Raw genomic sequence first — 27,167 nt, 5'->3', positions numbered from 1 at the left:
CTCACTGCAAGCTCCGCCTCCCGGGTTCATGCCATTCTCCTGCCTCAGCCTCCCAAGTAGCTGGGACTACAGGCGCCCGCCACCACGCCCGGCTAATTTTTTGTATTTTTAGTAGAGACGGGGGTTTCACCATGTTAGCCAGGATGGTCTCGATCTCCTGACCTCATGATCTGCCCGCCTCTCCAATTTCTTAAAGTATTCAAAAATGAAGTCTATGAGAGGTGTTCCACACAAGAATGTGTGCATGGAATTTTAATTTTTCCAAGGCTGTTGCCATAGTTTCTTTGGCAGCAAAACTACATATAGTGAACTAATTAAGGATTTAAAACACACTGTTAGACAATTTAGACCCACACTCTCTGAAGGTTAGTTTAAAAGAAATAATGAGTAAAAGCAAGTAAAAGTGTATACCCAAGAGTAAAAAAATCACAAAATGTTTTTTATTAGTGTTAATTCCTTTGCTCCCCTAACCAGAAGACATTAACAACATGTTAGATTTCCTGCCAAGTTTGATAGTATGCACAAGAAAGATCCAACTCTCAACAAGATTTGATTAGCAAAGAGGGAGGGCAAGAACCCATGGGCATCTAATTTTCATTAACCCAAAGGAGAAATAATGGATAGAAAATGCAAGCCAGAATTCTAGATAATACAAAATATACAAAACCAAGCATAAAGAAACGGTTCCCTTTCACCTAAAGGTTGTGAGCTAAAAGCACACAGGTCAATAATCTGCTTTGAGTAACTAACCTATTTTTAGTTTATCAAACAAATCCTATAAGCGGTTACAATTGTTCTTATAACTATTAAGAAGTGGGGAAACTGGTGAATCGCTGTTAGGAAGACTGAGTCCTCAAACAAGGTGAAAGCAGGAAATCTAGGAGGTAAGCCCATGTCACACCCTGCTTTCTTCCTGAGAATGTGGATATAATCTGGAGACCTTGACCTTCTACTTTGATGACAGCACAGAGCACCAGGGATACAAGATAAGCCTCAGGGTTTGGCCAAGATGGGAAACCAAGGAATCTAAATGCAGGGAGTGGTATTACCCAACCAGATCTCAAAACTTGTTATAAAACTAGTCACTAAGATAATGTGGTACTGGCACAAGGATAGATAAATAGACTAATGGAACCAAATCAAATTCATACATACACAAAAACTCTAATGACAGAAAACACACTGAAAACAAATGAAGAAAGTACAGATTGTTCGACAGAGATAGAATATTTAAAAACACATATGGGGGAAGAAAAGGAAATTGGATATCTACTAAAGAAAAGGAAATTGGATACCTACTTCACATCCAACACCAAAATCAATTCCAGGTGGATAAAATACTTAAATGAGGCCGGGCGGGGTGGCTCATGCCTGTAATCCTAGGACTTTGGGAGACTGAGGCGGACAGATCACCTGAGGTCAGGAGTTGGAGACCAGCCAAGTCAATATGGCGAAACCCCATCTCTACTAAAACTACAAAAATTACCCAGGCATGGTGGTGGACTCCTGTAGTCCCAGCTACTTGGGAAGCTAAGGGCAGAAGAATCCCTTGAACCCAGGAGGTGGAGGTTGCAGTGAGCTGAGATCATGCCACTGCACTCCAGCCTGGGTGACAGAGCAAGACTCCATCTCAAAAAAAAAAAAAAAGAAAAAAAGAAAAAAAGTCTTAAGTGAGAGAGGCAGAAGTTTTAGAAGGCAGTATAGGAGAATATCTTTATGTCTAAAGATCGATTTTTTAAAAAACTGAGTTAAAATTAAAACGTGAATTCTTTAAAAGATAAAATGAGGCCAGCTGCAGTGGCTCATGCCTGTAATCACAGTACTTTGGGGAGGCCAAGGATGGTGGATTGCTTGAGCTCAGGAGTTCAAGACCAGTCTGGGCAACGTGGAGAAACCCGGTCTCCACAAAAAATACAAAAATTAGCTGGGCATGGTGGTGCCTGCCTGTGGTCCCAGCTATTTGGGAGTCTGAAGCGGGAGGAATGCTTGAGCCCCAAAGGTGGAGGCTGCAGTGAGCCGTGATTGCACCAAGCACTCAAACTGGAGTGACAGAGCAAAATCCTATCTCAAAACCAAACAAAACATAAAAACGATAAAATGAGATGAAAAGACAAGGAAGCCAAAAACTAAAAGGACTTATTTATGAATCATAAATCTGCACAGCAATCTAATATGGTAACTACCAGCCACATGTAGCTATTTTATTTAAAATTTAATTATCAGTAGCTCTAGACACATTTCAGGTACTCAGTAGTCATACGTAGCTGGTAGCTACTCTACTTGCCCTAATATGGAACATCATCATCTCAGAAAGTTCTCTTTGGACAGCAGTGATCTAGAACATATACAGCATTTTTAAACTTCTGAAATAAACAACTAAAAAACTGGACGAGGAGCATTCATAGATATTTGACAAAACAAAAACACAAAAATTTACTATAAGCATGCAAAAAAGTGTTTCAACTTCATTTGTAATCAGAGCGAGGCAAATGAAACTCACCTGATACCATTTCAGACACCCCACATTTGGCAAAGGATTAAAAATCAGATAATATCAGATATTAAAGGAGATGCAGATAAGCAAGTGACCCATGACAGCCACTGTGGAAGCAGTCTGGCATTATTCAGTCATGTTGAACACTGACACCCACCACTTCTACTCTAGAGAAGTGATTCTCCACCTGAGCTGACTAGTGTCCCCTGCCCCACTATTTATGGCAGTGGTGTGTGGAGACACACATACAACACACAGTTCTACCATCATTGTTGGCAGGGGGCCAAGGATAACAAAATTCCTACAATTAAAGGAATTACTCCTTCTGTACTATGTACGGAGGTATGAACAAAAATCAAAACATTAGAATAAAATTTTAAAAACTAGCCAGATTTAGTGGTGTACATGTAGTCCCAACTACTTGGGAGGCTGAGGCAGGTGGATTGCTTGAGCTCAGGAGTTTGAGGCTGCAATGGGCAATGATCGTGCCACTGCACTCCAGCCTGGGCAACAGAGCGAGAACCCGTCTCTTAAAAAACAAAACAACAACAAAATTAGAAACAACCCAAACAATGTCAGCTATAAAATGGATACATAAATTGCATATAATGGGATACCACAGAAATGGAAATAAATGACCCTTAACTACAGATGTCAACATGGGTGCTTCTAACGAATATGAAGCTGAGTGAAACTAGCAAGATATGTGAATATAAACATATGCTTAAAATTTATATAAAGAACAAAAATAGCCAAACATAAAATTAATTTGGGGATAAGTACATATAAAACAAATCAAAACAAAAAAATGCAAGGGAATTGCTAACAAAAATTTAGGATAAGGCTACCTCTGAGCGGGAGGGAGGAAGATACTTTCTTTGGAAGGTCATACAAGGGCCTTCTAAGTTTGGTAATGCTTCATTTCTTTAGCTGGGTAGTAAGTTAAGAAGTTCATTTTAATATATTTATTTATACGTATGTTTTACACATGTCTCCATATATTTGATAAATTTCGCAATTGTTTTAAAAGCCAGCTTAATTACCTACTAGCTGGGATCCGTGGCCTTTCTGAACATTGCTAATAATAATACTGCCACCTACCTCATGGAGTTGTTCTGAAGTTCAGAGGACATAGAAGTGTGAGTGACTGTGATGGCAGATATTTTACAGAATAGGAAACATACAAGGTAAACATGTCCCTGAAGATTTCATTCTGGGTACTGTCCAGGACCACAGAGTCTAGAATGTCTAAGCAGTTATTTAAGTCAAGAAGGTACTGAAGTGTGTGTGTTCTCATTGTAGAATGAGAAATCCCGTGTTCAATTCAACCCATGGGAGAACCATCATAATGAAGTGATAGCAAATTTTTCAATAAATGCTTAAATATGAGCTTTTATTGTTATGTTGTTGTAATAATGACTACAGTACCGAAAGGATCTGGAAATCATGTCACAGAAGAAGAAATTATTTAAGACCTATTTATACTAAAATTTAGGCTAAATGATAATAACAATGACACAACTGTCCTCATTTTTGGGATAAACAACAGACATAGATCTATTTGTTAAGGGTTCTTCCAGAGGATGGACTGGAGAGACTGGAGGAATTTAAAAGTCAGTACCCTTCTGGTCCAATATAAAAAAGAACTTTTTGACAATCAGTAAGAGGACACACAGAATAGACTGTATGATAATTCCCTTGTACTTGAATTATTCAGATAAAGACAGTTTAGCAGAGACTCCTGTATCTGATGAAAACATGTATTTTAAAAATAAACTATGTTAAATTAAAAATACAGATAATAGGCTGGGCACAGTGGCCCATGCCTGTAATCCCAGCACTTTGGAAAGCCATGGCAGGAGGATTGTATGAGCTGAGGAGTTTGAGACCAGCCTGGGCAACATGGCAAGACCTCATCTTTACTAAAAACAACAACAACAAAAAATCAGCCGGGCATGTTGGCATGTGCCTGAAGGCTGAGATGGGAGGATCACTTGACCAAGCCTGGAAGATTAAGGATGCAGTGAGCTATGATCACACCACTGCACTCCAGCATGGGTGACAGAGCAAGACCATGTCTCAAAAAAAAAAAACAAAATAAAAATACAAATAATAAAACTTTCTGCCATATTTATTTCAAAAGCTAGCTGTCCTGCTTAATATCCATCAACTACAAATAACTTATTTTACCTCTTGGAGCCCCAATTTCCTCATCTGTAATAAGATATCTTTCCTTCAAGGTTATTTGGTAAAAATCAATGCGATATATATGGAAGTTGCCTAGCACTGATGTTCCATAAATGCTCAGTCAGCAGCTATAATTTCTAAAATTATTATTAAAGGCTTCTAAACTTGTTCCTAGCTAGATAAATAAAAAATGACATCAGTGCAAGGGGGGTGGGGGGAAAAACTTTCACATTTGAAAACAGCCTAAGTAAGAACTTGTATCTGTTACTTGAAGGAAACTGGCAAAACTGATATCCCTGGATCAGTTTCTTTAAAATGTTATCAAATGGCCTCTGGTCTCCCAGAAAGTTTCCTTGAACATGCTTTGTTCAGAAATCTTCACCCATAAAAAATCTCTTAAATTTCACGACCATAAAGAACTTTCTGGTTTGCTGAAATAAAAGTAAGACAGGAATTATGAAGATAAGACTTAGCACAACAAACTATATCCTATTTACTACAATAAATAAATACTCAGGCCATCAGCTTTTAAAAATATCCAAAGCTAAGAGAAAGAATATACATATACATGACTATTTATATCCTTTATATTTAACCTGCAGAAACCCAGTCTTTAAAAAGTCGACGTCTATAAACAGGAAATGCTGCACTTCAAGATTAAACCACGGTAATTTATTATAAGTAAATAAGTATCCTACAAACAACTTTACTATAAGGACATTTGCAAATGTCAAGCTGTTCTCCATGAACATAATGATGGCGGAATCTCAGGGAGTTTAAAATCGTATGCAGTTTACTATAGTTATCTTTCTATTCTGTGGAAGCAGTCTGCTACACTTTGGTTTTTAGCTTGGTTCTGTTTTTTACTTGAGTTTCAAACCTAGCTTCAAATTACTAGTTGATAGTGTTGATGGTCACATACTGTAATGAAGTTGGTGGATTCGCTGAAATTAAAACCAACTCCTATTTACCACCCTTCTTTTCAAGCACAGATCAATTATTTACGAACAGGTTCACCAACACTGTGTTTTAGGAGGCAGTCCATCTGAAGCCAGCTATAAATAAAGTAAATAGAATCTGACCTCAAAACTTCTTGACTCCACAGAGAACTGAAAGAAGATGGGAGGGGAGAAGCAAAGGAAAAAAAAAAAGAGGAAAGAAAAAGAAAAGAACAAAAGAAGCCAACATCCAATGAGCTGCTTCTATGTGAGAATTACAATTTTATTTCATTCTTGGTCAATTTGTCATCATTTAATTCTCACAACCCCATAAGGCAGTATTATGTTCCTTTTATTTAAGATTGAGAAACTGCAGCTCAAAAAGGCTAAATTGCTTACTGGGGCCACAAAACAAGGAGGAAAACCAGAATTTGATGTGGGGTCTGTCTGATTCCAAAGCCTAGACACTTATTTTCTACATCAGATAAAATAATTTTCAATGTTTTTAGGTGTGAGTCGTTTAAGAATTTTTAAAACAAAAAGGAATTAAATAGTTCCAAATTATAGCGTGGATAGCAGAAAACCATGCACATAAGTTTTTAACCGCCTCTAAGAATCCAAAGTGTAAGGTTGTCACCATTATGCATGAGATGCACGTGAAATTATACAGAGAGAAAGAACAGGAAACCTCAAGTGGAGATTGCTTGGAAAGAGTGACGAAGCCACATCTAAAAGCAAGACAAAGACAGGGGGTGTCAAGTACTCATAGCCTCTTACCTGCTGTACTTCACTTTCTCCATTTGAGATTTTCTCAGTGTAAACAAAGGAGTTGAATATCCGCTGCAATGAAAAGAAAATGAACATGAGATTTTCTAAATAAGTCATTTTCTATATGAGTGTGTATGTGAATAATTTGTTTACAACAAATGGAATCTAGCAGAAAAAAAATTTTAATTAAAATGCAGTAATTTTACAGAGAGAAACCCAAGTATCAGCCAAAGTCAATCACACTTATGTAAGCAATACGCAGGCACCTCTGTAGTGAAATAAACCAGGTGTTACACTATATTTTTCATTTTCAAAAATACATCTAATTATAGATTTCTGGAGTCCACGCCATTTTATCCGACTGGTATAATCTGACAAAGTTGTGTTTCTCATTTAAATCCTGCCCTCCCTGAATGCTGTAATTGTTTACAGACACTAACATCTAATGTAATAAAGATCTTTAAAAGGGATTCTTTCCATATTCTCTCATGTCCCTGTTCAGTCAGTACCTACCCAATATTATCTATCACCTTTGTTACCCAAGCACCCCATCGGGAGAGTAACATAATAGGGCTTGCCAAATATGTGTGGACTTAAGAGAAGATCCAGTTCTTACATGCCAGGAAATATGACAGCTGTGCCAAGACATTAGGCCAAACTACAGCACACAAGCACACACATTCTTCCACTGGTCCCTGCCTAGCTGGTACCTACTCCTCCATACATTGCCTCTATTTAAAATGTCTCTGCAGACTTACGACTTTAACAAACTGTACCGTTACTGAGTAATCAAAAGAGATTAACATATAACAAACTAAAAAATGAGAATCTAAGTTATGTATCTGTTAGAGGAGCAAAAAAAAAAAAAAAAAAAAAAAAAAAAGCAGCAGGCTTATCGTTTATCTTCAAGCTTTAAAGATACCACTGAACTCTCCAGACGAGTAAGGAGTCAGACCTGGAGCTGTCAGCCAAAATTTCCTTCTTCCTTTCCATCCTGCTGCCAAGGGTTTGTCAGCATCTGGGACAGCTTCCCAGACAACCTAACACACCTGCATGGTTGTGGTACAGAAGACAAATGAAGCTAAGTTCATCATGCAATGTACATCTAAACAGACCAAATGAAGGAAGATCAAGCTGCTGTGGCTTAGAGGGAGGTTTTGGTCAGGGGGTGGAGTGCAGGGTGGAGGGAAGCAAACAAGCTTGAGAAGGACTAGGATGAAATTACAGTCTGGAAAATTATAATTACAAATCATGGTGCCTCCCATCATTCTCCAATGTGCCACTCATTCATTCAACAGATGTTTATTGTCATTTTCTTCTCTGAAAATGACTCTGCTGGTAGGAAAGTTCATTACAGGTTTCTAGTAATGTTCATATTGATATTATCATTGGCTAATATCTACTGAATACTTACCATGGAGTGGACACTATTCTAAGCACATTACATTTATTTATTTATTTAACTCTCATAAAACACCTTTGTGATAGGCACTATTATTATCTCTACATAGATGAAGAAACTGAAGCATATTTACCAAGTGCCTAGGGCAATCCAGATATTGTGCCTCATGTGTATATTTTATTTAATGTTCATTTCAAAATTACTATAGCTTTAAAGATGAAAAACTAAGAGTCTGGGAGATTAAATAACATACCCCCAAATCACTTGGCAAGGCTGGAATCTGAACCCAGGCAATGTGACTTCAGATCTGGCGCTCCTAACTCTTATTGTCTTACAAGAATTTGCTACCTGATTGCTTTACATACATTAAAAGATGCTGCGGTCACGAGTTAACACCTGAACATAATGGACATCAACAATCCCTATGTGTAATTTCAAAATTCAAAAGGCTCTGAAAATCAAAAGTTTTACATAACACATTTGTTAGCAAAATACGAAATAGCCTGAACTTATTTGGCAGTAAATCCTAACTTGAACTGATGTGTATGTATAGTCCTTGTTAAACCACTTAGTGTGCTATTTATACATTTTGATGGAGATCTCAACCAATGTATTTGATTATGGGGCTCTGCTCTAGGTACCACTACAGGTGTTTTACATTCAGGGGGCATTAGGATTCTAAATCCTGAAATACTCATTTTGGAAGAAGGATTAAGAACCTACAGACCTCTCCCAGATCTTTGGGGGACACCTTAGTTCGCTACATTACAATGCTCTTAGAGACCTGGTCAATGTCATTATCACCCATGCCCCCCAGAATATATTCTCTATTCTCATACAATTTGATTTCCAAAAGCTGTTAAATAGTGCCAACAGTACATTTTTATTAAAAGTAACATAATTCATGTAGTGACTCCAGATCTTGATAAACATGGTCAATTTCTTATTTCCTTTCTGGTAGTGATATTCCAATTGATATAGTATCTGTTCTATTTTGGCAAATGCTTCCACCAGAGTTGACTGATGAAGGAGGCATGAACTACTCCAGATCCACCCTGCTCAAGCCAACACCCACAGAGGGCTAAATCAGATACTACTTCCCTTCTCCTTTTTGTTAAAACAAAGGTGAATTCCTCAGTGGTAATAAAGAACATATGCCCGGAAGGGTTCGAGAAGCTGTGTTTTGGTCCCTATTTTACTCATTTATTATCTTAACAGGAGTGATTACTAATACTTTTATCTTACTAGGTCTTTTTATGACATAAGTATTTTTATATTCTTCCTATCTAGTAAATGTGGGTGGGCAAAAGAAAATTTTAAAAGCAAGACAGACATTTTAAATGTGAGCAGTAGTGATTCTATGGACTACCTATTTTGTATGACCCTGTATCGACCCCAGAAGCGAAAGCGGATGTGTTAGGTGGGGCTATCGCCAAAGCAAAACATTTTTTTACCCCTTCTCCTTCCTCAAGTAGTCGGGGTGTGGGAGGGAGAGGAGCTTTAAGAACTTTAGTGAGATGCCATGGGAAGCCAGTAGAACCTAGACAAGTAACTCATGACTTAACCGATCAGCCACATTTGGTGCAAGATTAAAAGTTCAGGCTTACGCTGGGCGCGGTGGCTCATGTCTGTAATCCTAGCACTTTGGGAGGCCTAGGCGGGCAGATCACCTGAGGTCAGGAGTTCAAGACAAGCCTGGCTAACATGGTGAAACCCTGTTTCTATTAAAAATACAAAAAATTAGCCAGGCATGGTGGTGCACACTTGTAATCCCAGCTACTCGGGAGGCTGAGGCAGGAGAATCGCTTGAACCCGGGAGGCAGAGGTTGCAGTGAGTCAAGATCGCACCGTCGCACTCCAGCTTGGGCAACAAGAGCGAAACTCTGTCTCAAAAAAACAAACAAAACAACAACAAAAACATTCAGGCTTATGTGTGTGTGCAAGATCTCAAACTACAGGGTGAATTTTCACTATGCTCTAGGTCAATGGACAGTAATCGTCGTTCTTAAAATGTAGGGCCTGCTAAGCCCAGCTCTCAAAGGCTTAGTACTTTTATACTTTACAATTTCACATAAATTATTGCATTTGATCTTCATAACAACTGTATGTGGTAGGCAGGGCAGGGGTCTGAAACCACATTTTACAGACTAAAAAGCTACACTTCCAAAGGTAGAAAATATATCCCAGGTAAAAAGTTGAAGCATTGAGGCCTAAATCTAGACCTTGAGTTAAAAACAGGCATTGTATTTAGCAAAGCTATTAAACAAATTCATTCATATCACCTTCTTCTTCTGTGTAGCCTAGGAATCCTAATACCTGCATGTAGGAAAAAAATGAGCATTTGGGGGTTTTTTCTATCCATTTTATTTTAAGCAAGATATATTGCCCAGGGTAATTAAAGAATCCCAGACAAAGGTTTTTATTTTTTATGACTTCTATTGCTATGTAAAATTATAAAAGAAATAGAGTACGGGGCTTTTGGGAGCTTCTGATTTTAATGCAAGAGCCAGGAATTCAAAATGATACACCTAGCCGACATTTTTGTGACTTCAGGGTAAAGATTTTCCTGGTTAATAGAGGACCTGGAAAATGGAAATGGAAAGGAAAATTTTTCCTAAAACATGAAAATGATCAGCCACTGGGTGTAGTGGCTCATGCCTGTAATCCCAGAATTTTGGGAGGCTGAGGCAGGTGGATCACTTAAGCTTAGGAGTTCAAGACCAGCCTGGCCAACATGGCAAAACCTCGTCTATATGAAAAAATATAAAAATTAGCCGGGTGTGATGGCACCCACGGGTAGTTCAGCTACTGAGGAGGCAGAGGTGGGAGGATCACTTGAGCCCAGGAGGCAGAGGCTGCTCCAGCCTGGGTAACATAGTCAGACCATGTCTCAAAAAAAACCCCAAAAAACAAAAACCAAAAAAAACCAGTAAACGCAAAAGAAAAAAGAAAAGAAAATGAAGAGCCATCATGACAGGTCTGATCCTTCAGTCCTCTTGGATGATTTACTCACAGTAACAAGGTTAGGGTAGGCAGGGTGAGCATTCTGCTTCTTATTCCAAGTTGTCACTTCCCTTTATCCCAATTCCCTGGAGGGCTAAAGGAATCCCAGAAATCCGAACTCTTAATGTGAACACAACCCCAAGGGAGTCAGAAGTTAACTCTTCTCACTTTGCAAATCCCTGGAAATGAAGTCAAAGATACTGACCAGCCCTGCCCATTACTCTTTCTTGTTTTTAAAATTCTTCATCAAATACTAAAACTAAAAATATGTTTTATTATATAATGAACAGATTAAAATAGGTGAGGAGTTTTAAAATGTTATTTTAAATAGAAACATTTCACAGAATCTTCTGTTACATTTATTTCTGTAATTAAAAGAAAACAAGAACAAAATATCTTATTCTTATGTGCATGGTAACTGAGCACTCTGATTTAGAGACAAAACTGACCTTTCTCTCATTAATGCATGCACCTTGGAAAACTGGCGGTATCTTCTCAAGTTAATTATATGGATATTTATGACTCAGCAATTCCAATCCTTGGTATACACCTTGCAGACACATGGTTGTGTGTTCATCAAAAGACAAGTACAGTATACAACAATGTTCACACAGCAAAACTACTCGTAGTAGCACCTACCTAGAATACTCAAATGCCTATCAGCAATAGAAAATTAAACTGTGGTGAATTCACATAACAGAATATTCAGTGATGAGAATGAAAAACGATTGCAACATGCATCAACATGATGAATCTCACAAACGTGATACCGAGTGAAAGATGCCAGACACTAGCATACAAATTGTATAATTCCATTTACATAAAGTTCAAAACCAGGCAAAACTAATCTAGCCTGTTAAAAGTCAGGATAGTGGTTATTCTTTGTGGGGGAATGAATAGAATAGGGCATAAAAGGAGCTTCCGGGATGCTGACATTTTGTTTCTTGATGTGGTTGCTGGTTACTGGATGTGTTCACTTTTGTGAGAATTCATCAAGATGTACACTTAAAAGACTGTGCATTCTTCTTTATGCTATGCTTCAATAAATTTACTTTAAAAATACATTCTAGGTAGTCTCTCTAAAATATACTCTATTCAAATGTTTTTGTAAATTCACAAATGTTTTGTATATTTTTAAAACTATTTATGCATTCTTAAAAAAGAAGGGTAAGACTCTAGTAACTGGGCTATTACAAAAAATCAAAGAAAAATCTAAACCCCAATCCATAATCCAGATAAAACTGGGGCTATGCTAACTGAAGAGTCACCTAGCAATTCACAGATTAAGGTCTCCTGAGCCTTCCCCGAGGCTACATCTTAATTGCTCCCTCACACTTTAAGTATATACAATATTGCTTAGTTCTCCAGCTTCCCATCTAACAGTACTGTACAAATCTGAATTTTCAGCAAGAAAAGGGGTATCTTTACTGAGTTTCATCCAACCTAGATGTTCTAAAGGTATGTTATATTATTAAATCAAATCTCTTTACATATTCCTTTCTTTTATTCCCTAAGCACTGCCTCCCCGCTCCCTCCCCAAAAGAGCAGGTTCAACACAAACGAAGTTAAAAATTAGAGTCACATAATAACAGTTGAATACAGTTCCCCCTACCTCTACTCCAAGGGGAAGAAAAAAAAAAAGACAAACATCTTGGGGGGTGTGTGTGTGTGTGTGTGTGTGTGTGTGTGCGCATGGGTAGCCTGCTTTCCCCACCTTGTACTGGCTGCACCTTAGTCCTTCCCTCTCTCCATCCACTGACCCACCCTCCCAAACCATCACCTCCTCCCTTCCCAGATCTCCCAAATTAATTGAGCCTGCTTGACAGATGGCAAGATAATTCCACTTTGCTGGAACAAGGACAATTACATGTGTGTTTAATAAGATGGTCAGTCCAGACAGTTGGCCCAACCTTCACGCTACCAACAACTCTGCCAAATTTTAACTAGATATTGAAATGAATGCTACAGCAGAATACCACAGCAAAGAAATAAATACCTTTGCAAGCCTAATGAGATTCTGTGGGTCTCCCTCCCTGATATTTGCTAAGAAAATTTGGACAGAGTTTTTATTCAAAAGCTTATTCTCTTGCTATTTATGGGTCTCTGCGGCAAGCACATATGGCTGACAGTTCAGTAATGGCTTCATTCAGCTCTGGATCTGTTCCTATGATTCCAGGCATTGTGGTTAAAGGGGAGGAAAATATAGATCACTGCTGTTATTGCAAGAAGTTGACCAACACTAACCACTAAAAGATAAAATGCTGTCATTTAAACAATTTTTTAAAAAAAATCATGGGGCTGGGTGTGGTGACTCACACCTGTAATCCTAGCACTTTGGGAGGCCGAGGCGGGTGGATCACATGGCCGACGTGGTGAAGCCCTGTTACTACCAAAAAAAAAAAAAAAAAAAAAAAAAAAGCACTGAAAAGGTAATTAATGAAAACCTAATTTAAGTATTTTAAGAAATAAAATGTGTATGACTGTATTCTTCCCTAAGTATACTCCATGAATAATCTTTTACAAGGTTTAAAGGGAACCCTCCTGTCCAGATTAGACATCATCTGATTTTTACCAGACTATTTAACCTCATACTATTAAACAAATGGAAGGCCCAATAAAAATGGCATTCTCTGATGAGGCTAATTATTCTGCATTCTGAGGTCAAAAATCTGTTACTATAGATCTTGATCACTTTTAAAATTATTATTATTATTTTAGAGACAGTCTTACTGTGCTACCCAGGCTGGAGTGCAGTGGCATGATCCTAGCTCACTGCAGCTTTGAATTCCTGGGCTCAAGTCATCCTCTCACCTCAGCCTCCCACGTAGCTAGGACGTGTGCATCACCACTGCTGGCTAATTAAAAAAAATATATATATATATATATATATTTTAGAGATAGGATCTTGCTATGTCACTGAGATTGGTCTCAAACTTCTAGCCTGAAGCAATCTTCCCACCTTGGCCTCCCAAAGTGCTGGGATAACAGGCATGAGCCACCATGCCTGGCCTTTGGTCAATTTTTCATCTCAGAATTTGTTCATTTTGGATACAGGTGGTTCAAGAAAATAGTTTGCCAAGAGTATGGAAAAGGTTACCACTAAAAAGAAAAATAGAAAGTAACCTAAGTATCCAACAGTAGGAAACCAATTAAAAGACTCTTCATCCAATCAAAAACATTGTGCAGCTATTAAAAGCATGTTTATATAAAAAATTTATTGTTAATATGTGTAAAGCAGCATTTAAATATATAAATATTATTCTAATTATGTGTGTGTGTGTGTGTGGTTGTGTGTGTGGATGTACTATGTATCGTAATGTTGCCATGTATCCCCAAGGGCCTGGAATGCACTCAAGTGCTTTGCAACACATTGTCTCATTTAATATTTACAAAAAAAATGACCTTTATAACTATGTCCTCATTTTACAGATGAGGGAACTGAGGTTCTGAGAGATTAATTTGATAAAGCTGAATATTAGTAAGTACATGGTCAAGTCTGAATACAAAGCCTGTCTTACTCCTAAATTTATGTGTAATCCCCTATGCAAAGATCATCTTTAATAGAGTTTAATAGAGAAAACTTATGTAACACCTAGAAGTTGATCAAAATAGTAACAGGGCTTGCTTGTAAATAATATATATCTAAAATATATATTTTTCCTTTCTTCCCCCACAAATCTTGAAATTGAATATATAAGAGAGAAAGACAAACTTTTTCAGAGTTGTCAAACTCACAAAAGCACATACATCCAAAGTTACAACTAGACTCTACACCACCTCAAGAGCTTTCTGAGGAGAAAATAAATTCAGAGGCTCATGTTTGATGCTCACTATAAAAACTATGTCTTGAATGGCACAGTGACTTGCGAGAAACCAGGGCTGTTCCAGTTTATATAACAAAAGGAAATGCTTAGTTACTGAAAACCATGGCAAAGGAAGAGGCTTACATTGGGAATTTAAAAAAAAATGCATCAGTGACACAATAGATGACCTTGTGCAAATCAAACTGTACACCCAGGTACACATGACCCAGCTCAATAAACTTCCTTATTTTGTTTGAATGTTGCTAAAAATAATGATAATAGCTAATGCTTATATAGTGCTTACTATCTGTCAGGCACTAAGTGCTTTACATAACTCATTTATCTCATAAACGAGAAGATGAATTCATAGCACGCTAAAAATATTATAAATGTACTTCACACACCATTATGATAGTTATCTACTATTATTCTATTTTACTATAGTTAATCTTTTAAGAATATAATAACATTCTATTAATGATAGTTGTTCTATGATAGTTGGAGGTATGGGGGGAACAAAAATACCTGTTTACATATTTACTGACTCAACTCCCACCTCATTCTGTTTTTGTTTTCTTATTACCCAGGTGGATGGAGTGCAGTGGCACGATCACGTCTCACTGCAGACTTGACCTCCCAGGCTCCAGTGATCCTCTCACCTCAGCCTCCTGAGTAGCTGGAAATACAGGAGCGTACCAGCACACCTAGCTAATTTTTGTTTTTTTTTTTTGTTGGTTTTGTTTTGTTTTGTTTGGTGGAGACAGGGTGTCGCCATGTTGTCCAGGTTGGTCTCGAACTTCTGGGCTCAAGCAATCTGTCCACTTCAGCCTCCCAAAGTGCTGGGATTACAGGTGTGAACCACCGCTCCCAGCCCCACGCCTCATTCTTAACAACCTCCTACCAATGGCAATTTCTCCATTTTCTAAAGTTCTACGGCAAAGATTGTCTATGCTACAATCAAAGTAATATGTCCATTATAAAACATTTGAAAATATATAAAGAAGGGAAAAAATCTGTATCTGACTACTCCATAAAAACCAATAGTGTTTACATTTTACTTTATTTCCTTCCAGTCTTCAGAATTTCTAGGTCCTAACCTTATTGTAACTTCCTTGACAACTGGCCCATGCCATGATTCCTCAACACAGTGGATTGTACACAGAAAGCATAAATAAGCATTGTGTATCCACTAGCCTAAGCACTAAATTATACAGATCATTATTTTATTTTGGTTGGGTACTCAACCAGCTAGCAAAAACAGGAAGATATCCTTTCTCCCTAGGCTAAAAAATGTTTCCCTTCTCTCAACAATTAACAAGTCTTTCCTTCCCTATCCTCTTTCAGCTTTAAGTATGTGTATGTGTGTGTGCACGTGTGGACACACACACACACACTCACAGCCACTTGGATACTTCAAGTTTGCCAAAGAACTCAAATTATGAATTCCTTAGTCCGGTGGCATTTAACTTTAACACCCTACAAACCAACATGAGCTCTGAATTTTAAGAAAGCATGTGAGTGAGTCACAATTTGCTGACAAGTGTCACCTTTACAAAGGGCTGCCTATTTTGGTTCACTCCATCCCTCAAAAGAAATTACAGGGAAAAAGGGACAGCCTGCACTCTGATTTAGCAGGGAAAATCTAAAGCGATCATCTCAGTGAGAAGAGTTTCTAGTCTTGATCACTTGATTTGCTGTTATAGCATTCAAAACCAGGAGAGAGGGTGAGTAAACATGAACCCGGAGAACAAAGGCAGGCAAACCAAGACGGAAACACTTCCCTAAATGCAATAAAGGTTCTGAAGGGTTATTGGGTTTTTGTTGTTGTTTTGGCTTTCAAAGCGGGTAAGAGGAAAAATGTCAAATCAGTTCCACATGTTGGAAAGAGTCTGCTGTTAGCCAATATAACTTGACTAAAAGTAATATTCATGACAATGCACATGGCAATCTCTCAGAAATGGAAAGTCGAGTTGCCCAAACTCTTTGCAGATGGTGCCAAATTTCCACTCCCCTATTTTCACTCTCCCAACACCAAATGCCTCCACCCCTACCCCCTAGATCTCTATTAAGGCAATTTTTGTTTCACTTTTAAAGGAAAAAAAAAAAGGTATTTAGCAGCTATACATGTATTCTTGGAGGGTGGTGCTTTATATAAGCCTTCAATATTCAGTGTTCTGTGGGTACACGAATCCACACAAATGCTTAGGTCTCTGGGAATCTATCCATTAAGGACAAAGGGAACTGGAAAACCTGAGATGCTTAATCTTCCAGACTTAAGTGACTGATGTTTAATTACTGTCTCAGGCAATCAATCAAGTCCTTTCTAAAGGAGTCAGAAGCTATATAAAATATGGTCCCATACCCTTAAGAAACTCACCCTTTAGTTGGAAAGAGAAACTAGGAATAAAAAAATAAAAAGCAACAGTGAACAATGCAATACAGACTCTGGTATGAACTCAGTATGCTTGGCACAGGCCCAAGGTGCTGTCAGAGTTCAGCAGGGGAGAAACTTGGACTTGCCTTTGAGGTGGGATTTAAATAGGAAAAGAAAAAAAAGCTTGGGCGAGAGCATTCACTAAGAGGGTCTGGCGCTTAGTACACATTCATAAAGAAAATATTTATTAAGCCCCATTTTGGGCCAGGTCCTATTCTAGACCCTAGAGATACAAGAGTGGGTATAACAGAGGAAAATCCTTGCCCGTTTGGACCCTACATTCTAGCCCCATTGGCCTCAACTTACAAAGCACTCACTACACATTGGCCTGCATATTTGGAAATGGGGTGTTCAAAGATAAAGATGCTGTTTCTTGCCTGAAAATGTTCACATTCTAGAGAGGCCCTGAAGCCAATAATTATGATACAAAGTTACATGTAGTAATAGAAAGCCAAGCTTCAAAAGGGGCACTTTTGGAAATAAAGCTGAACTAAATGGAATACAGACTGCGGAGGGTTTTCAAGCCAGGGAGAGGAGTTGGCTTTTATGCGTGTTGTAGGCACTTAGTAAATATTTTTTTGAATGGGTAAATGAATAAATGTATATTTGCCAAGAAATAAATAGCCGTTAAAAGGATTTTTAACTGGGGAGTGACATGATAAAATAGGTGCTTTAAGAATGTGTATATTCCACATGCTCAGGGCCAGGCACCCACTTTCCTAAACTGTTCCTAAGCCTTTCCGCAAAGAAAAAAATGCAATCCATTTAGAAATCCATTAGCATCCCAAGGGTCTGTGACAACTCTAAGAACCAGATGAACAGCATCATCTTCTAGTACGATGCTTGAGAGGCTCTGATGTGGAGTTTCCCATGTGTCTTACCTCCTCCAAAAGATTATAAAATCCTTTGAGGGGCAGTTTTATTCAGTCTTGCAATCCCTATAGCACTTGCATGGAGTGGTGTTGGAGAATGAGACTGAGAAATACTTGTTCAAAAAATAATTTTAAAATAACTTAATAGAAAACAACTGTTGGGGTTTAAAACACAGTTGCAATGTTGCATTCTGAGATAAAGATAAGTTTTCAACACTTCAAAATATGCTACTGTGAGGCTGTTTTGGATGTTTTTCTGAAGAAGTGTTCGTTTATATCACATCCAAAGAGAGAATTTTCATAAATACGATTCTGGTATATTCCTTTATTCAAATAAATACTTTTTCAGTACAATCATCAAGTACAGAAACTATAAATCAAAACATCACAAAACCTAAATAACTAATAATATCAAATTGCAGCTCTGTGCGAACTAGCTCTACAGTCTGGTGAAGTCATTTAGCCTCCTCCCTAGGCTTAGTTTCCCTCACATAAAAAACAGGAAACTGGGTTAGATTCTATAAAATACCGTGAACCTAAAATTTCTACTCTACCATTGTGCTAGAATTTTACTGACATGCCAATTGCTAGACTTTTGAAAAGCTACTAATGCTAAGAGTCTTTCTGTCATATGATGTCTCAAGAAAACTATATTTGCTGACTTAAATTGTTTAAAAATAATTATAAATATATCTCTGAAACTGCTGCAGGGGGGGAGTACCCAAATACTGATGCAATGAATTTTTTAAGATGAAAATTTAAATAGAATCAATCTTGAAAATGATGAGTTTAAATGTGGAAATTGAAGCCATGAGTCAAAGTAGTTAGCCTTTATGGAATAAATGTGATGCTAATATGATTACATAAATGACTCCCAGGTCCTCCTGACTATATCGTTTTTCAGGTTCTCACAGCCAGGGTGCCTGTCACGCATATCGAATGCCATGGTAACAGCCCTTGCCTGTAAAGGCTGCAGCACCACATGCCATGACTCTCAACAATAATTATTAACTAACATCTTGATTGAATGATGGCTTTCTGGACTCAGATGCACAATATAATTTTAATAAATAAATGCCAGGTGGAAATTTTCTTAAGTTTTTAGGGTTAAAAATAAAGGAAACATAAAATGGGGAGTTAAAAAAAAATCTTTGCCACTTACCAGCAGAGTGGCCTTGGAGAGGTTGGATTTGCCTCCATTTGCTTATTCATAAAATGTAAGTGATAATAGCTACTTCACTGGTTTTTGTGAGGCTCAATGCAAGTATAGCACTTATTTCTTGCATATAGTAAGAGCTCAATAAATAGTAACTTTTAAAAATCCTTCAAAAAGAACATGTATTCATAGAAATAATGTCATTTGGGACTACCTGGGTCCCATTCCTAATGATAGGAACTCCTCCAAATCAGCATTTCTGAAGCCTTCAGAAGTGACAAGCCTTTCGCAAAGCTATACATTTTCAGGAAATGGCTGTGGTATTAAAGATCCAGCTGTGACACTGGTAGCTCCCAGTGCCTTTATAAGCTCCGCTGCCAGTCTCAACAAACTGGCCTCTTCAAGTTCAAGTTGGGTCCTTGAGAAAGTGATTTTTTTCCCCTTGTTTATAAGACCTGATGGGAACACCTGTCTGAGAACAAGCCAAATCTCCAGTTTACTTTAGCCCAAGGCTTTGGACGTACACGCCAAGGAGGCCAAAGGAGTAAACTGAAGTTAAGAAATATGTTGCAGAGGTGCTGGTCCCTCCCAATCTAGCACCGCTCAACAAACAATTCATTTTTTTCTGGGCAGGGCAGCATAAGTACTGGGTGAGGGGAAAATGCAATCATCGGCTAACCTTTAAAAAGAATAGGAGGGCTGGTCTGAGACACCTTCCCAGACCTAAGCAAGCAGAGTCAAAAAAGATTAAACCTCTTTTGGTGCTGTCACTGAATATTTACTTTCACATCATGCTGCAAATACAGTGACCCTCACAGAGGGCAACAGGACTCCTGCTCACCTAGAGAGGCAGTCTAGTGTGGGGACAAAGGTCTGGGCTTTGGATTTTCCAGAATTCAGGTATGTCAGATGTGTGTAACCCAGAACAAATTATCCAAACTGTTTGAGCCTGTTTCCTCACAGGAATTTCAGCAACATGCCCCCAACCCCACAGAGACAGAACAGATTTATCATAGCCACCTATTAGGTTTGCTCTTCGAATTAAATGGCATGACCAGCTAAGACAGCATCTGGTATACTGTTTTTGCCCAATTAAGTGTAGCTGGTATTAAAACTGTTGTGGTTTTCTCCGAATATCCAACATCCAGTGTTAATCACCCATACATGTTCAGTAAATGTTTAATGACTAAATAAAAGATTTGGTACAACTACTCATCTTGACAGAAGAGAAAATAAGCGTCCAGGAGGTATGTGATAAGTGACCAACCAGAGGCAGGACCGAATACTTCTCCTAACTCTCAGCCTCCCACTATTAAATTTTTTACCATGCTAATTCCTCATGTAATTTTCAAAATCTGGCTGTACTGCACACCGAACTAGAAACTCAACGATATTTATTTACCCCTCAATGCCAGTTGGAACGGAAAGGGAAAATTTATTATCCCAAACTACTGAACAAGGACAAAACCAGAACATCAAATTATTCTCCCCACCAAGTAAATATTTAATTTGGCTTGAGTTCCTGGATGGGAAGCATGGTGTAGTGGAAAGAGCATGGGTTCTGGAAGCAAGGAAGTTGGACTCTGGCTGCTGGCTCCCCATTTACTCTAGAGTTGACGGCATGTTGTTTAAATGCCCGGAGACTCCATTTTCCTATCTCCAAAAATGGGTATAATAAATCTATGTTTGGGGAGTGACTACTAAGGGAGGAATACAACATTTCTTTATGGAATGATGAAAAATGTTCTAAAATTAGATCATGTGATCATTGCATAACTAGAAACTTACTAAAAACCACTGAATTGTACACTTTATATAGGAGACTTTATGGAATGTAAACCATCTCAATAATATCAACCTTATGGTCATAGCTTTGAGGACTTAATTAGTTATTACCTATGTGAGGAATATGATGGGGAACACATCGTAGGTGCTCAATAACAGTTGCATAAATTGGATTTCTGACATAAAGGTGGTGGTTATCAAACTTAAGGGTACAAAACACATCTTGGATTGCTGGTTATAAAAGGCAGATTCCTAGGCCCCCCACCACCACAGATGAGTCCAGAGGCCCAGAGGAAGCCGGGGGAGGGTCAGCATGTGTAAGACTCACGGAAGTGGCCCTGAGGGAGGTGGCCTACTAAACACTGCTTTAAAAGTCCTATACTAGGGGGCCTTTCAAATGGAGACGTTTCTACTGTCAATTTCTTGAAATGTCAGTAATGGTCTCCCTATATTGAATTTCTGTACAAATCCAAATTCCCAGAGCTGGGCGTGGTGGCTCACGCCTGTAATCCCAACACTTTGGGAGGCCGAGGCGGGTGGATCACCTGAGGTCAGGAGTACGAGACCACCCTGGCCAACATGGTGAAACTCTGCCTCTACTAAAAATACAAAATTAGCCAGGTGTGGTGGCACACGCATCTAACCTTAGCTACTTGGGAAGCTGAGGCAGGAGAATCACTTGAACCCAGGAGGCAGAAGTTGTGGTGAGCCGAGATCACGCCATTGCACTCCAGCCTGGGCAACAAGAGCAAAACTCTATCTCAAAAAAAAAAAAAAAAAAAAAAAAAAAAAAAAAAACCTCCAAATTCCCATCAAGTATACTTAAAAGTAAGCTCTGGCTAAAAGAAATTTCTTAACAAAGAGGTGGAGAAAGAGGGAGGGAGAGGGAAGAAAGAAAAGCAATATATACTGCTGCTAAACCACTTAGAGGGGTCAAAAGGGACATATTCCCAATCTTTAGGTATTAACAACCACTTTCTACTTGTGTCCACCAAGTTCAGAATTAGAGATGAAATAAGCTTTAGTGGGCTTCCTGAGAGGACAGGAGAAAGAGAAGAAGGAACGGGCACTTTGATTTGTAATGTCTCTGCCTTAACCAAACTGAAAAGTATCTACTGGTATCCCTGTTCTACAAATGAGGAAACTAAGGCTTGGAAGAATGCATGACAAAGCAACTTCCATCAAAGTCTCACATCCAATATGCAGCAGAGTGAAACTGCAATCCCACAACTCTAGGCTTCCCAACGGCAAGGCCACGGGGCTGGAATCTGGGATCTAGATCTCTCGGTCCTTCCAGGAGCTGAAGAAGGTGATCAGCTTCCATTGTCCTAGCTTCAGCCTTCCTTAGCTGAATGTTCTAGAAATGCTCACTTGCCAGTCATGGCCCAACTCTGTTTCCTGTTATTGAGCACAGACTATGGGCCAGCCCCAAGCTAGGCTCTGGAAGATGCAGCACTAAGACAGTCCTGCCCTTGAATTGCTCAGAGTGCAAGGGAGAAGAGGCAAGTGCAAGCAGATACTGCAGGATATGTAGTGTCAAGTGTGAGGAAGGGACATTCCATCCAAATATTATGCAAAGTCATCAAGAGCCTCAGGCTCAGCATTCAACAGGGAATATTATTAAGGCCTGATGTGCAGAGTTGGGGATATAACAGGAATGCTTTTTGTTTGTTTACCTGCCCTTCATATTTATCAAGAGCCCCAAATCTATACTTTTGATCTTCTCTCCTAATGAGATTTTACACACAGTCAGTGATAAAATAACACAATAGAAAGGAAAAGATGGCCGGGCACGGTGGCTCACACCTGTAATCCCAGCACTTTGGCAGGCCGAGGTGGGTGGATCACCTGAAGTCAGGAGTTCGAGACCAGCCTGGCCAACATGGCGAAACCCCATCTCTACTAAAAAAACAAAAATTAGCTGGGCATGATGGTACACACCTGTAATCCCAGCTACTCCAGAGCCTGAGGCAGAAGAATTTCTGCAACCCAGGAGGCAGGGGTTGCAGTGAGCCAAGAACATGCCACTACACTCTAGCCTGGGTGACAGGGTGAGACTCTGTCTCAAAAAAAAAAAAAGAAAGAAAGAAAGAAAATGCTGGGCTCACGACTGTAATCTCAGCACTTTTGGAGGCCAAGGCAGGTGGATAACGAGGTCAGGAGATCGAGACCATCCTGGCTAACACTGTGAAACCCCATCTCTACTAAAAATACAAAAAAATTAGCCAGACATGGTGGCGGGTGCCTGTAGTTCCAGCTACTCAGGAGGCTGAGGTAGGAGAATGGCGTGAACCCAGGAGGCGGAGCTTGCAGTGAGCCGAGATCATGCCACTGCACTCCAGCCTGGACGACACAGTGAGATTCTGTCTTCACAAAAAAAAAAAAAAAAAAAAAAAAGAGAGAGAGAGAGAGGGAAGAAAAAGACATCTATTATTCAATTTTGAGCTTGCATTCCACTAATAGAACACATCATGTATAGTATTCTCTGAATTAATGCTTTAAAAACAAATGCTGCAATTAGTTCATAAATGGCACAATTGTACTGCATGTTTACATTGAGTTAATTTGGTAAACAGATATGCTTAAAATATTAGTGTTGGTAACTCTGTTTGGCATTTCCTCACTTATTAACATACCAGCAGCTTCAAAAACTAGAGGTGGGCTGGGCCACTCTCAGCCTCTGAAAAGCCCAGCTGCTGTAAATACATATGGATGAATCCTAGTTACCCAAGTATTTGCAGTATTCCCCACCTATAGCCACAACATCTCGGTGTCTGAAGGGCCTCTCTCTCTTGTTTTTGAGACACGGTCTCACTCTGTCACCCAGGCTGGAGTGTGATGGCACAATCTCATCTCACTGCAAACTCTGCTTCCTGGGTTCAAGTGATTCTTGTATCTCAGCCTCCCATGTGGCTGGGGCTATAGGCCTGCACCACCACGCCCAGCTAATTTTTGTATTTTTAGTAGAGACGGGGTTTCACCATGTTGACCAGGTTGGTCTCAAACCCTTGGCCTCAAGCAATTCGCCTGACTCGGCCTCCCAAAATGCTGGGATTACAGGCATGAGCCACCATGCCTGGCCTTGCAAGGCCTCTCTTTGGGGCTCTGTTGGGAACTCCAGCCTCACATATTCAAGTAATTGTCCTAATCCTACAGAATTCACTCATTCATGTCCTGCCTCTCGTTATAAAAGATACCAATAAACAGTAACAAATCCTTCTGAGCTGTTACCTTCTACCACTACTGCTGCTGCTACTACGACTAGTACCACTACTTTCCTCCTCCCCCTCCTCGTTACAAGCTTTCAAGTAAGAACAACAAGCCCTATTTTATAGATGATGAGTCAGACATAGACAGTTAGTAGATTTGAACCCAGATATGTCTGACTCCAAAACTAAGTCTCTTGCCACTTCCAGGCCCAAAACTCTCCAATGGCTTACCGATGAATTCAGAGTAAAACCCCAAGTCCTATCTTGGTTCCAAAGTCTTTACCTATCATGCACACCCTTTGAGCTTCTCCCCAGTCCTTGGCCCTTCTTTTCTTTCCCCATCTCTCAACACACCAGCCTCCAGGTTGCCACTCAAACTTGATGAGCGTTCTCCAGCTGCAGGGCCTTGGCACTCCCCATTCCTCTTTCTGAAACACATCTCCTTGGGATGGGCTTGCTCCCAGCCTACATCCAGGCCTCTGCTCAAATGCCATTTTATGCAAAATAGCAACTCCAGTAGCTCATCACATCCAATACACCTTACGCTCTACTCTTGTCTGCAGTCTCCACAATACGTATGTTGCGTGAGCACGAGGGCTTTTTGTTGTTGTTGTTGTTCCCAGTGTCCCCAGTGCCTAGAACCAGCCTATAGTAGGTATGCAATTAATTAACTCACAAGAAGGGCCCAAGTTGTACATCTGCTATGAGTCAGCCATACCCCACTGGAAATTCAAAACACAGAGAACCACTCGAAGAGTCTCTCTCTGCTACTTAGAATGTGATTTGCCTCTAATTTCCCTGATAAGTTTTATCATTAAGACTCCCTTAATTTTCACCTCCTTGGAAAGTATTCTGATCTTTATTTATTGGGGGCCTCACGCTATTCTAACACTTTACAAAAGGCATTGCAATTATTTGTTTACATATCTAGTCCTCCCCACCCTTATCCCTATCCTGTGAGTTTCTAGAACACAGGGACTCATTCTTTCTCATCTTTCAATTCACAGTATATAGTGGCTTGCCATATTTTAATATATGGTGTAGTGATACCTTCTAATATGTCCTACAGAAGCTTCCAGTATTCAGGTTAACGGTATGAGTCTGGCATTAAACTGTAACATGGAAGATTTTCCCACCACAAAGAGCAGTATCACCAACCAAGCCCATCAGTGTACAAACACACACAGCCTGTGCTGGTATAGCAAACACTTCTCCATGTTTGAGCAACAAAGAGACACCAGGGGGTAATGTGCAAGTTAATAAGCTGAGAATCACTCTAAACACATCTGTTGGTAGATACTGGTTCTGTCAGAGTTTATGGTCTTGTTGACCTTGTTTACTTTCCCAGAATAAGTTCTTCAAGATGGTCTTCTTTGTCATTGTTCTGGTTCTCCTTCTCCTCCCACCCCTACACACACACACACACACCCACATTCATCCTAAATCATTAACTAATGAAAAGCAAAGATACAGAAGGCAGAGTTATTCATCCTCAGATTAAACTCTTGACTTAAATTAGACGTTTGCTGGGATTTCTCCCCTCTCAATCTCTTCAACCCTAATTAATAATCACGAAACCTGGAAGAATCCACAAACACTGTGCAAATGCAGGCAGGTGAAATCAGTTTGTTCAGTGTCAGCACTGGAGAGGAGGACTGCATCCAACCACAATGAACTGGACTCCCTGAAACTGTCCAACTTACAGACTCTAGAGTGTTTCCGTTAAAGCGTTTTGGGCAGGCAGGAAATAAGGATGCTTTTCATTCTATCCACAATACATTAATTTCAAGTTTAAGGAATGAAGCCAGCAGAGAAGCATTCCATGTAACGAACAGACTTGTGCTGTATTATAGAACTGGCTGAATCTGATATACAGTTCATTGCCAATAAGGTTTTCCTTGGATTTTTTAAAACAAATTCCTAGAGAGATTGAGGCTTAGGAAGTAAGTACTTGTGAGAATTCATTCTTCCATCTAAAAAAAAAAAAGAAAAAAAAAACAGACAATGGAATGTTGATACATATCTGAGCTCATTTTTTTTTTTTTTTTTTTGACAGAATCTTGCTCTGTTGCCCAGGCTGGAGTGCAGTGGTGCCATCTTGGTTCACTGCAACCTCCGCCTCCTGGGTTCAAGCGATTCTCCTGCCTCAGCCTCCCAAGTAGCTGGGATTACAAGTGTGCACCACCATGCCCGGCTAATTTTTGTATTTTTAGTAGAGACGGGGTTTCATCATGTTGGCCAGGCTGGTCTTGAACTCCTGACCTCAGGTGATCTGCCCGCCTCGGCCTCCCAAAGTGCTGGGATTACAAGCATAAGCCACCGCGCCCGGCGCTCATTCCTTTTAATTAAGCATTCCAGGGAAGAGTCAGCTCGTTAATAATGGCCAGAAAACAAAAACAAAAGAAAAAAAAACTCTTCACCATGACCAGGTAGATAAGGCTAAAGGTATGTTTCACTTTATATCTTTACTGTTTTTGAACTTGATCCTCCAACTTTTTTTTCCAGATGTGTACACAAAGATTTCTAAGATCTTGTCAACGACCTTAGTTTCCATCTCAACTATTATTTCTTAAAGCTATGTTTTCACCGACTATTTAAGAAGTTGCTATTCTTAAGTCTCTAGGGAGAAGATGGGAATAAGGTGATAGAACAAACCTCTATTGTTGAGGTTGGGATTTGCAAAAGTTAAATGGCCCCGGGTAATGCTAAACTGTTCAAGCATCAGGAATCAGCACTGAAGCAGGCGCCCAGTGTTCTTCCAATTAAACTACAGGGCAAAACGCTAAACATAATTTTCAGTTTTAAAGGAAGGGTTCTGTGTTATTAAATCCTGACCATGAAGGATGCCTCCCTCTTTTATTGCCAGGCACTGTGCTACTTGAGAAACACCAAATGATCTTCACTATAGAATCATCAATGTTAGCTATGAAGGCATCTTTTGTTTTGTTCTAGCCAGTAAATCTTTACCAATCATAAACAACTAGAAGGATGAAAAAGTAGATTTGGCCAAAATCATAGAAGACCTAGAAGCAAGACTAAGATTTGGAAATTATAAAAACCCTCTAAAGTAACATTATAGAGCAGGGGAATGAATTGATCTGATCTGGGCCTGTAGA

At 39.3% G+C, this 27,167-nt stretch overlaps 1 protein-coding gene across 2 annotated transcripts in view; it reads right to left on the bottom strand.

Moving 5' to 3' along the window:
- CACHD1 (cache domain containing 1) overlaps positions 1 to 27,167 on the bottom strand; it is a 227,587-nt gene that overhangs the window by 141,063 nt on the left and 59,357 nt on the right. For both annotated transcript variants that reach the window (XM_012506444.2, XM_030812951.1), the window contains exon 2: positions 6,397 to 6,459. In XM_012506444.2, coding sequence (XP_012361898.2) covers positions 6,397 to 6,459 — 63 coding nt within the window. The remainder of the gene's footprint in view (positions 1 to 6,396; positions 6,460 to 27,167) is intronic.

This window comes from Nomascus leucogenys, chromosome 5, assembly GCF_006542625.1.
Source record: "Nomascus leucogenys isolate Asia chromosome 5, Asia_NLE_v1, whole genome shotgun sequence".
Taxonomy (NCBI): Eukaryota; Metazoa; Chordata; class Mammalia; order Primates; family Hylobatidae; genus Nomascus; species Nomascus leucogenys.
This window is presented reverse-complemented; position numbering and strand designations above follow the sequence as displayed.